We start from the raw sequence: 12,505 nt of genomic DNA, 5'->3' as shown, positions 1-12,505 counted from the left end.
TGTTCCCTAAAGCGCTCTGCTAGGAGGCGTCCAGTCTCCCTAATGTAGAGGAGACTGCATCGGAAGCAACTGGTGCAATAAATGATATTAGTGGATGTGCAAGTAAAACTTTGATGGATGTGGAAGGCTCCTTTAGGGCCTTGGATAGAGGTGAGGGAGGAGGTGTGGATGCAGGTTTTACAGTTCCTGCGGTGGCAGGGGAAAGTGCCAGGATAGGAGGGTGGGTTATAAAGGGTGGTGGACCTGACCAGGTAGTCATGGAGGGAACGGTCTTTGCGGAAGGTGGAAAGGGGTGGGGAGGGAAATATAGCCCTGGTGGTGGGGTCCAAACAGCCTGGAGGAAGAACGCCTCATCTTCTGCCTCGGAACACTTCAACCCCAGGGCATCAATGTGGACTTCAACAGTTTCCTCATTTCCCCTTCCTCCTGACTGTCCCCGTCTTCCAGCTACCAACCAAATTCATTCCTCCCATCAACCAACTAGGTCATTCCCTCTACTGTGTTCACCTCTCTCTACCTGACTACCTGCCCATCTCCCCAACCAAAACCCTCCCTGACCCCTCCTTTATCTGCAGCTCTCCTTACACTCACCCCCAGTCCTGAAGAATGCTTATACTTGAAATATTGACTTCTGCACCACCTGATGCTGCTTGGCTTGCTGTGTTCTTGCCTCCTGCTTGTCTACCTTGGATTCCAACATCTGCAGTTTTTTTTTTGTCTCTTACTAGGTTTTGGGGAATCAGCAAGTGATTCTTCACAACATGATTCTTAGCTGCTGACCTACTCTTGTAGCTATTATATTGAGATATGGTTGATGTATCAAATATATTAAAGAGTTAAGTGTTTGAAGTGAAAAGTTTGGGTTTGCTGAGTCATTTCATGTTAATAATTTAGAATACTTCAAAGATGCTGTACTCCTGATCCAGAGTGTTACTTGATGATACTAGAGCATTTGTTCATTAAGATTGTACATCAGTGGTCACTAAATGGCTTTGTCTTATTTGAGATTTTAAAACGTGTTGCAGTTTTCAGTTAGATGCATAGCAGTATTGTGTCATAGCATGACATTTTGTTAGGGTAATGCGTGCAGCAAAGTTGCAGTCCACATAATGACTATTTAATAGTTTGTGAAAGGTGTGTGACAATTGTCTATTCCTTTTCAGGGAGATGTCGGCCCTCAAGGCCCTCTGGGTGAGCCTGGCCCTAAAGGTGATCGTGTAAGTCACATTATGTTATTCATTATTTTTCTCATGTGTGCGTACTTTTCACCTCAAATAAAAGATTCTCATTCATTTTAGATGAATCACCTCAAATAAAAGATTCTCATTCATTTTAGATCATCACATTTTCATTTAGTAACTGTGATGGACTTAAGTAAAAGCTTTGTTTTATAACTGGGAAAAACCAGTGACCACAAGAGGAAAACAATACACAGAGTTATGATGAACTGCAGAAACTTACTGAAAGAAGCAGAATCAATAATTTTCTAATGGGTCTTGGATAAATATTTAATGAAAGAAATTTTCAGAGTCATGGGAAAAATGCATGTGATGGAACTAATTGAAGAGCTTCTTTAAAGCTCCAGTACAGGCATTATGGGTTGAACAGCTTCTTTAGAGCTCTACCTCTCTGTGATGTGTAGACACAAAATAAGAATGCATTCCTGAGCCTTATTCATTTTTTTCTTAAGCTAACTCATCAGCCTACATATTGGTATCCAATTTGTCTTGTGGTTTGGCTTTTACAATGGGCTTTGTATCATTGGAGCATCTACTGGAAGATCCAGTACAGAGGTCAACATAGCCTGCTGTCAATGGGAAATGTTCTACAGCCTCCTGATGCCCTCTCCTCTGATGTACACTTCCATTGTGTGAATCTGTGTGCAACTCATAAAACTGACCTGATCTGTCTTTCTTATTTAAACTGCAGGGTCGCCCTGGTCCCAGGGGAATTACAGGGTCTCCAGGATCAAAAGGAGAACCAGTGAGTGTTTCTTCATCAGTTTTCTTATTTATTTACCAGAAGATACCAGTTTAGCTCTTACTTTATTTAACTGCTATCAGCTTATGTCTGAAAAGTCAATCTTGGATATCCATTATATTAAAATGCAACTGTGAGTTTGGAAAAACAGGAGAAACTTTGAAATTTGAAATAAAGAAAAACATCTAGAAAGGGTATGGTAACCAAGGGAGAACAAATCTCTAAAGGGAAGAGATGTACTAATGTTTTGAAATCAAAACAGAAAGTGCTAGAGAAACTTAGTAGGTATGGCTGCATCTGTGGAGAGAGAAATAAAATCAAGGTTTCAACTCTATCGTGACTCCTCTTCAGAACTCTGTAGAAAAGTCCATTTGATTTGGAACGTTAACTCTGCTTTTCGGTCTCCGCAGATGGTCCAGATGTGCTGAGTTTCTCCTGCATTTATTGTTTTATTTCAGATTTCAAGCATTAACACTATTTTATTTTTAAGTTAATGATTTGACCGTGATTAGGGTTGGGCAATAAATGCTGGCCAGCCAGCGATGCCCACATCCCACAAAATGAAGAAATAGAAAAAATATTTTACTAAAATTATCCCAACCCCGAGGTATGAACATTGTCTCTGCCTTCCCAGATAATGACTGAATGTTGCATTTATTTTCTTGTCAATTTGGTGCTTCCTTGTCACCTGTACACAATGTAGAGCTCATTTGCATAATCAGTTGAATTCACTGCGCTGCTGCTCCTGAAGAGCCTTGTGTTTTCTGTACAAGGGATTACCAGGTGTTGATGCACGGGATGGTATACCTGGGATGCCTGGATCAAAGGTAAGATTGAAACCTTCCAAATTCTTTCAGAAATGTTTTGCCTCATTCTTCGACTTGAGTTTTACAAATTCCTTCTTTACTTTCTTCGTAGGGTGAAGCTGGTAAACCAGGAGCTCCAGGTGAAGCCGGACCTCGAGGTTTGCCTGTAAGTGTAACTTCTACACGTGACTTAACATAAACTGCTAGAACCGCTGGATGTCTTGAAATGCATAAAGGTGGATAAATCCCCAGGACCTGATCAGGTGTACCCTAGTCTCTGTGGGAAGCTAGGGAAGTGATTGCTGGGCCTCTTGCTGAGATATTTGTGTCATTGATAGTCACAGGTAAGGGTCCCAGAAAACTGGAGGTTGACTAACGTGGTACCATTATTTAAGAAAGGTGATAAGGACAAACCAGGAAACTATAAACTGGTGAGCCTAATGTCAGTGGTGGGCAAGTTGTTGGAGGGAATCCTGAGGGACAAGATTTACATGTATTTAGAAAGGCAAGGACTGATTAGGGATAGTCAACATGGCTTTGTGCATGGGAAATCATGTCTTACAAACTTGATTGAGTTTTTTGAGGAAGTAACAAAGAGGATTGATGAGGGCAGAGTGGTAGATGTGATCTATATGGACTTCAGTAAAGACATTTGACAAGGTTCCCCATGGGAGACTGGTTAGCAAGGTTAGATTTCATGGAATACAGGGAGAACTAGCCATTTGGATACAGAACTGGCTGAAAGGTAGATGACAGATGGTAGTGATTGAGGGTTGTTTTTCCCTGATCTGGAGGCCTGTGACCAGTGGAGTGCCACAGGATCAGTGCTGGGTCCACTACTTCTCATCATTTATATAAATGGTTTGGATATGAACGTAGGAGGTATAGTTAGTAAGTTTGCAGATGACACCAAAATTGGAGATGTAGTGGACAGCAAAAAAGGTTACCTCAGATTACAAAAGATCTCGATCAGGTGGGCCAGTGGGCTGAGGAGTGGCAGATGGAGTTTAGTTTAGATAAATGCGAGGTGCTGCATTTTGGGAAAGCAAGTCTTAGCAGGACTTGTACACTTAATAGGAAAGTCCGAGGGAATGCTGAACCAAGAAACCTTGGAGTGCAGGTTCATAGCTCCTTGAAAGTTGAGTTGCAGGAAGATAGGATAGTGAAGAAGGCGTTTGGTATGCTTTCACTTATTGGTCAGAGTATTGAGTATAGGAGTTGGGAGGTCATATTGCGCTTGTACAGGACGTTAGTTAGGCCACTTTTGGAATATTGTGTGCAATTCTGGTCTCTTTCCTATTGGAAGGATTGTGAAACTTGTAAATCTTTTCTGAACCCTTTCAAGGAAGTTGCCATGGTTGGATAATTTGAGCTATAGGGAGAGGCTGAATAGACTAGTGCTGTTTTCCCTGGAGTGTTGAAGGCTGAGGGGTGACCTCATAGAGGTTTATAAAATCATGATGCGCATGGATAGGATGCATAAACAAAGTCTTTTCCGTGGGGTGGGGGAGTCCAGAACTTGAGGGCATAAGTTTAGGGTGAGAGGGGAAAGATATAAAAGGGACCTAAGGCGCAACCTTTTCACGCAGAGGGTGGTACGTGAATGGAATGAGCTGCCACAGGCTGGTACAATTGCATCATTTAAAATACATCTCAATGAGCATATGAACAGAAAGGGTTTAGAGGGATATGGGCCAAGTGCTTGATTTAGTTGGGAAATCTGGTCAGCATGAACAAAGGGTCTGTTTCTGTGCTTGTACATCTCTATGACTCTGTAACTCTAGATTTCAGAGTGGATTTGTAGGGAATCATTATTCTGCCCGAACAATTGGAGTTGTGACAGTTTCTCTCCTTGTTTGGAGCACTTTGGTTAGACTGCAGCTCACATATGTACTAAAAACCAAGATGCCTTCACAATAGGTAGCAATCAAACTCAAGCAGGCATCAAGTGGAAAATGAGTGGAGATGGCTGATGAAGAGGGACATGAAGGAAGTGCGATGGAGTAAAGGAGTTGAAGTGTATGAAGAACAGATAGGTGAGATTCTCTCATCAGTGGTAGAGTGGAAAGAGGAGAGAATGGGCAAAGGCTTCATGGGTGTAGGGCTGGAGGGGGAAACTGAAATTTGTTAGTGCAAGGAGAGATATGGAAGAGAATGAGGATTATTTGCTCAGAGATAACAAGTTAGGCATGGGAATCTATGGTGAATTGATTTTGTGTGGAACAGGTGGTATCTTCTTAGGGCAAAAGCAAGAAAGAATTAAGGAAATTCAATTGTCTAATGGCAAAGATACCTCAGGCTTTCATTCATAACAGGATAAAGGCATAAACGTTGGGATGGAAATCTGGGATATTTCACAGGATGATATGAAGTTGGATCAGATGTTGGACTGGGAAGATAACAAGCCATGTGTCATTGAGCTCTATTCTTTAAAATTTATTCTTATGCGATATGGGCATCACTGGTGATACTAGCATTTTGTGTCCACTCCTTAATATTTTGAACTGAGTGGTTTGTTCAGTCTTTTTAAGAATCAATCACGTTATTGTGGATCTAGAGTCGCATGTTGGTCAGACCAATTAAGAGTGGCAGATTTCCTTGCCTAAAGGACTTTTGTGAATCGGATGGGGTTTTATGACAATCATTGATAGTTTCATGGCCACGATCCACCATTCCGAACCCATTTGAACCATATCACCAGGGCATTAATTGGTACTCCTGGATTTCAACTCTATCAGTGTTCTACTGCACCATTTCCCCCCAAAATCATTTTGGACAGTCAACACTGAAACATAGAAAATAGAAGCAGAGGTAGGCCATTTGATCTTTCAAATATGCTCTACTATTCAGCAGAATCAGTGGATAAATGCTGAGTTTCTGGTCAAGCTGAACCTGTTGGCTTTCATCCTGACATTTTGACATTGCAATACCTCTGGCTTATCCACATCTTGACAACAGTGGAGAATCAAACGTCACAGCATAACATTAAAGATGATGGCAACGTAAAAAAGGATATTGTGGGCAAATTATTTAGGTGCTGTTGGCAAAGGGCATCATACAGATGTGCTAAGAAGTGGTGAGTGAGGAACTCAAATAATGTGCATGTGAACATTGGGAGGGGAAGTATTTAGCTGTGGTGGGAATGGAATTAGAACATGAAGCAGCAGTGATGGAGGATGTTCAAGTGATTGACAGCTAGCATTGAAAACAAGCAGAGATTGAGGAAAGATAAAGAGGCTCAGTGACAAACACACAATCTGCCAGTAATGTCTCTGATTAGGGTAGTCTCAGTGTTACTGATTGAATGTATTGCAAGCTGTAGGGATTTAAAAAGTGAATGCTGGGTATCCTTTTGCTATCAAGAGTGTGATAGCGAAGAGGAAGTGGACAAGTAGTGAAAAAGAACTGAGGGTCAAGGATTGTGTAATTATGGTGGTTTCGTGTGTAAGAGGGTCTGGTAGATAAGTTCTGGTTATGTTTTTATGCATTCCAGCTGAGGAGAGGGATTTCAATGGTTGGAAACTGGTCAAGGGCAGAAGCCTTGGAAAAGTGATATGCTTGGTAACATGAAAGGAGTTCTGGACTGTTGTCAGACTGGAGCTAGGGTCAAGGAGGGACTGGAGATATTGGGGAGAACAGAATCTCAGGAATCACAGGACTGTGCCATTCCTCTCATGGATTTTGAGTATTTTTACAGTGACAACAGATTTAGAGACAACACAATCCCCAAATGTCTAGCAGAGATGAAGATGAAAGAGTGGAAGGGAGTGAGTTGAAAGAGTCTGATAAGAAAGAAGAGGGGTTTAGAATTTCATTGCCCTTTGAGATGATCATTGAGGTGTAACTGAAGATAGATTTACTGACTGGTTTCTAAATAAGTCATGCTCTATGTGCGCATGAGCTGATTATCACCTGGAGTTGAGGATGCAGTTCTAGGATTGGAGTGAGGGATCATGAATTGGGATTATGCCATTGAAACCACAGGTAGACCAGGTAGAAATGGTGACTTATTTTCGTATTGTTCTTTTTGGCATGACTGTTGACCAGTAATGGAGTTTATTGCTCTGAATCCTCTTGGTTGGGTAAGTGCAGCTCTGACAACTTAACTTCACTCTGGACAAAGCAGCCTGATGGGTACCATTCCACCACTTTAAGTATTCATTCCCTGAAATAGTATTACAAAGTGGCACTAGTGTGTACTATTTACAAGATGCATTGCGGTAAACAAAGTAGGTTGAATTGACACATCTTTTGATGCTTAGGGAAGAAAACCTTTTTTAATTGTTGACTCTGTCTTTAAATTTCAGGGTTTGCCTGGTTCTCCAGGGCTTCAGGGTGCAATGGGAGCGAAGGTATGAAGTGATTGTATTTTGAACTATTCTTGTGAGCCCAAACAGTTTTAATTGTCAATAAACAATCTGCCCCATTTTATTAAATAAAGTTCAGACAGTGGTCCCCAGAATGAGGTCTCTGGACAAAACTTCTTCAAATGATCCTTCTCTGAAACCTAAGCCACTGAATCTGGTAATCAGTGAGAAAGTTCAAGGGACATTTTGGTTCCATATAATACCCAGGCTTGGCAGACTTTACTCTGAATCACCGGCTCTTGCTCCCAACAACACAGATTGAATTTTCAGCATTTCTTGGGCTGGCCACAAAGAAGATGGACTGACTGAACTTGGAGAACTTGAACTGATATTGTCCAGCTTGGGACCAGATGGCATCTCACTGATGTCTCATTGCAGACTGTGCCATTCCTCTCATGGATTTTGACAAGCAAAATTATAGTGACAAGCAAAACTGGATGCATTGGACTGCTGTATAGCATGTGTATTTTTGTTCCACCAAAGTGGTACATAGATTAAAGCATTTGAAATCTATTGATTCTGGATAATTAATTTTAGCTAAATTAGCGGCTGAGAGAATAGTCGAAGACAATTTCGAAACAGCAAATTAAATCTTGGCCAGGAAATTAAGGTTAAATTCTCTAATTCTCCATTCTCATCATTTAGCCATTTTCAAAGATTTATTTTGAACATTTCCTATTGTAAAGGTGGACCCCTGTGTGATTTAAGGTTGGGTATTTTGCCCCTCCTGAAGTTATTGGCTGTTATTCTATATTCATGCCTTCATTACAGTATGAAATTCCAGACTACATGCAAATCATTTCAAAACAACCTAAACTATTGAAAATTCAGCAAAGATTTGATATGGATTAAATTTGAAGCTTAAAGAATAAATGCTGGAAGAAATGATTGTTCGACAGCAATGAGTTCCACAGATTATCACTCTGTGGCTGAAGAAATTCCTCCTCATCTCAGTTCAAAAGGTCATTCCTTCACTCTGAGTCTATGTACTTGGGTCCTAGTTTCTGTTACAAGTGGAAACATCTTCTCCATGTGTACTCATCCAGGTCTGTCAGTGTTCTGTAAGTTTCAAAGAGATCCCCCTCAACCTTCTAAATGCTGTTGAGTACAGACCTGGAGTCCTCAACTGCTGCTTATAATACTAGCCCTTCATCCTTTGGATCATTCTTGTAAACCTTCTCTGGACCCCGTCCGATGCCAGTACAGGTTTCCTTAGAAATGCCGCCCATAACTACTCATAATCTTCCAATTGAATCTGATCAGAGCCTTATACAGCCTCAGCAGAACATCTCTTATATTCCACCTCTCTTGAAATGAAAGTTAATAGTTGCCTTCCTAATTGCCAACTGATCCTGTATGTTAACCTTAACAAAGTCTTGAACTAGACTTCCCAAGTCCCTTCAGTTTATTCTGTGGAAGGATCCACTTGTGTCCAGGTGGTCTTTTTAGATTTCCTTATTAAGTTTCTGTCAAACAAATAATAAAAATAGAAAAAGGTCAGTGGACCAAATGTACATTTGACTTCAAATTAATTAGAAAAATGCCAAACTAGAAAGCTAATGGTTTCAGTTTTCCAGATTGTTGGTATCCTTGAAAATGAAGTATTTTAGATCTTTAATATAGAGATTGCAATCAATGCTTTTTCCTTCCCATTTAATCTTTGCTTTACTTATTTGCAAACAGGGTGATCGAGGTCCAGCTGGATTGAATGGCACTATGGGATCTCCTGGTAAACCTGTAAGTTTATTTTGAACTTGTATGAATGAATGGGACCATTACATGATCTGTGAAGTTTATTCTGTTCTTTTTATAAAAACTGAACTCTGGACCACAGACCCACAAAAATACACAGAAAATGATCAGAGAAAAATATGCTATCAGCATGATATAAGAACATCCTATCACCAATAGAGAGGTGTGATGTTCATAAGGTTGACTAACTTAATTATAAACTCTTCTGAACTTTCCATCGATTCAATGCTGATAAAGATTGATCATTTATCAGACAATGTCAAATAAGTTCAATTCCCACTATGACAGTTTAAGAATCTGAAATCAGTTTGCTGTATATGGAAATGAAAGATTTGCTACCCATAAAGGTGATAATAAAGCAGTCGGATTGTCCTTAGAAGCCAGCTAGTTCCGACATCGGCTTATCTCGCTTCATTTAAATGTAACTCCAGGCTTGCACCAATGTAATTGACTGATCACAGCCCCATGTACAGTAGTAGCAAATTGCTCAGTTGTAACAAAATGCTCAGGATGGTGACCCATCTTCACCTCTCCAGTCAACTAGGATTGGACAAAAAATTGCTGTATACTGTAAGTGGGACAGGATGATGGCTCAGTACTGCTTCCTCATAGCACCAGGATCCTGGCTTCGATTCCAGCCTCAGGCCACTGTGGAGTCTGTACATTCTCCCCATATCTGCTGGGTGCTCCAGTTTCCTCCCACAGTTGTGCAGGTTACGTAATTTATCATGCTAAATAGCTGTGGTGTTTAGGCAGTGTTCCTTCTAGGAAACTGTTGACCAGAATTGTATGCAATACATATATTTTGGTCTAAACAGAGCTTTATGACGGTTTGATATAAAGTCCTTCGTTTAGTGACCAACTTAATAGAGGACTGGCTGAATGCAACCCCACTCCCATTAGACCACAGTATCCTTCTGGAAGTCAGTCTAGCGTTCAGCGATTTGAACTGTCATTTGATTGAGGGGGAAATCTTGCTTGGTTCCTTTGCCTGTGTATAGACAATGAGTTAAACTGTGATCCTCCACAAAGTTAAATTACTTTACTCTTGGAGACCCACACATGATGGGGATAATTTGGATGAGAAACTAGGCTGCACCTGCTAGCTTGAACACCATTCTCCAAGAGGAGCTAGGAACATCACATAAAGAGCAAAAAGAGAAACAAAAGAGGGGAACAAAGGAACTGCTTTTTTCAAGTCACAAACTGCAGTCATTGAATTGTACAGCATGGAAACAGACTATTCTGTCCAACTCATCCATGCTGTCCAGATATTTTAACTTGATCATTTGCCAGCATAAGGCCAGCATATTTACTCGATGGGCCAAATGGCCTTCCTTCCACTTCTATTTCTTATGGTCTTATGGTCTTATGGCCCATATCCCCTCAATGGTTCCTATTCATGTACCCATCCAGATGCCTTTTAAATGGCTACAAAAATGATGTGGGAAAGAGGGGTTCCATTTCATGGGGTACTGGCATCAATATTGAAACGGAAGGGATCAGTATTGAAACAGGAGGGACCCATACTGTTGGAATGGTCTACACCTGAACCAAGCTGGGACCAATGGGTGGTCAACAGGATTTTGACGTGTAAAGGAAAATGGGGGAGGATAGAACTCCAAGTATAATGTCTAAGGGAAACAAAGCAGCAGGTTAACATCTGTGGGAGTGGATTCAATTGCATGAAAAAGAATGAAAAGAAAGGAGAACTCAGGGGAGGTTATTAAGGTCTCCAGAACACAAAATAGGACAGTGTTTGGAAGGGGTTAGGAATCAAACTTCAAGTACATTGGATAAGGGGATGACTATGAGAAGAGGGATGGTAAATACAGGACTGAAGATGTTATATTTAAATGCATGTAGTATACAAAATAACGTTAATGAGCTTGTGGCACAGATTGAAATTGGCAGGTGGGCATCACAAAAACGTGGCTGCAAGAGGATTAGGACTAGGGGTTAAATATCCAAAGAGATACTTCCTATGGAAAAGACAAGCAGGTGGGCAGAATGGGTGGGGTTGCCTTGTTCATAAGAAATGAAATTAAATCAATAGCAAGAAACAATGTAGGGTCAGATGATATAGAATTTGTATGGGTAAAATTGAGAAACTGCAAAGGTTAAAAAACCATAATGGGAGTTATGTGCAGGCCTCCAATCAGTCGTCAGACACAAGATATACCAGGAGATAGATAAGGCATGTAAGAAAGGCAAGATTACAGTGATCATGGGAATTTCAAACTGCAGGTGGACTAAGAAAATCAGGTTAGTAGTGGACTGTAAGAAAAGGAATTTGTGGAATGTCTACGAGATGGCTCTTTGGAGCAGGTTGTGGTGGAGCACACAAGCGAAGAGGCAATTCTGGATTTAGTGTTGTGCAATGAGGAAGACTTGAGAAGGGAGCTTAAGGTGAAGGAACTGTTAGGATGCAGTGACCATAATATGATAGAATCTACTCTGCAATTGCAGAGGTAGAAGCTAGAATCAGATGTAATGGTATGACAGTTGAAGAAAGGCAATCACAGAGGTATGAGGGAGTAGCTGACCGGAATTGACTTGGAGAGGAGCCGAGCAGAAAAGACAGTGGAACAGCATTGGCAGGAGTTTCTGGGAGTAATTCAGAAGACAAAGAAAAAATTCATTCTGAGGAAAAAGATACATACTAAAGGGAGGACAAGGCAATCATGGCTGATAAGGGAAGTCAGAGACAGCAAAAGAGAGCATAGAATGCAGCAAAGGGCAGTGGGAAGCCAGAGGATTGGAAAGCCTACCAAGGTCAACAGAGAACAACTAAAAAAGAAATAAGGAGGGAGAAGGTTAAATATGAGGGTAAGCTAACCAGTAGTATAAAACAAGATTGCAAGAGTTTCTTTAGATACATAAAGGGCAAAATAGAGGCAAAAGTGGACATTGGGCTGCTGGAGAATGACGATGGAGAAGTAGTAATGGGGAAAAAGAAATGGCAGAGGAACCGAAGAAGTACTTTGCATCAGTCTTCATGGTAGAAGACAAGAGTAACATGCCAAAAATTCATGAGGGTTGGAGATAGAGGTGAGTGTAGTGGCAAGCTACTAGTATGGATAGAAGCTTAGCTGTTTGACAGAAGAAAGAGTGGGGATGGCAGCTGGTGACTAGTGGTGTTCTATAAGAGTTAGTGTTGGGACCTCAACTTTTCACTTTATACATTAGTGATCTAGATGAATGAACTGAAGGCATTCTGGCTAGGTTTGAAGGTAATACAAAGATAGGTGCAGGGTCAGGTAGTGTTGGATGAACTTCGGATCATTCGGAAGCAGAGGGGGTCATAGATCAGAGTTATAGGGAAGTAGTAACTCCAAAGATGGCAGATAGATGGGTGACAGTGGGGACTGGGGGGAGGAAGCAACCAGTGCAGGGACCCCCTGCGGCCGTTCCCCTCAAGAACAAGTATACCGTTTTGGATACTTGTGGGGGGGATGACTTACCAGGGGTAAGTAACGGGGCTCAGGTCTCTGGCACGGAGCCTGTCCCCGTTACTCAGAAGGGAAGGGTGAAGAAGAGCAGAGCAGTAGTAATGGGGGACTCGATAGTTCGGGGCACAGATAGGCGGCTTTGTGGGAA

The 12,505-nt window shown here is 41.3% G+C and overlaps 1 protein-coding gene across 1 annotated transcript in view; it reads left to right on the top strand.

Moving 5' to 3' along the window:
- Positions 1-12,505, top strand: part of col9a1b (collagen, type IX, alpha 1b) — a 149,970-nt gene that overhangs the window by 58,866 nt on the left and 78,599 nt on the right. The window contains exons 16-21 of the mRNA XM_043681717.1: positions 1,164-1,217; positions 1,930-1,983; positions 2,754-2,807; positions 2,899-2,952; positions 7,094-7,138; positions 8,837-8,890. Of these exons, the coding sequence (XP_043537652.1) occupies positions 1,164-1,217; positions 1,930-1,983; positions 2,754-2,807; positions 2,899-2,952; positions 7,094-7,138; positions 8,837-8,890 (315 nt within the window). The remainder of the gene's footprint in view (positions 1-1,163; positions 1,218-1,929; positions 1,984-2,753; positions 2,808-2,898; positions 2,953-7,093; positions 7,139-8,836; positions 8,891-12,505) is intronic.

The sequence above is a fragment of the Chiloscyllium plagiosum genome, chromosome 3, assembly GCF_004010195.1.
Source record: "Chiloscyllium plagiosum isolate BGI_BamShark_2017 chromosome 3, ASM401019v2, whole genome shotgun sequence".
In the NCBI taxonomy this organism is placed as follows: Eukaryota; Metazoa; Chordata; class Chondrichthyes; order Orectolobiformes; family Hemiscylliidae; genus Chiloscyllium; species Chiloscyllium plagiosum.
The sequence above is the reverse complement of the archived record's forward strand: the minus strand, read 5'-3'. Positions and strand labels throughout refer to the sequence as shown.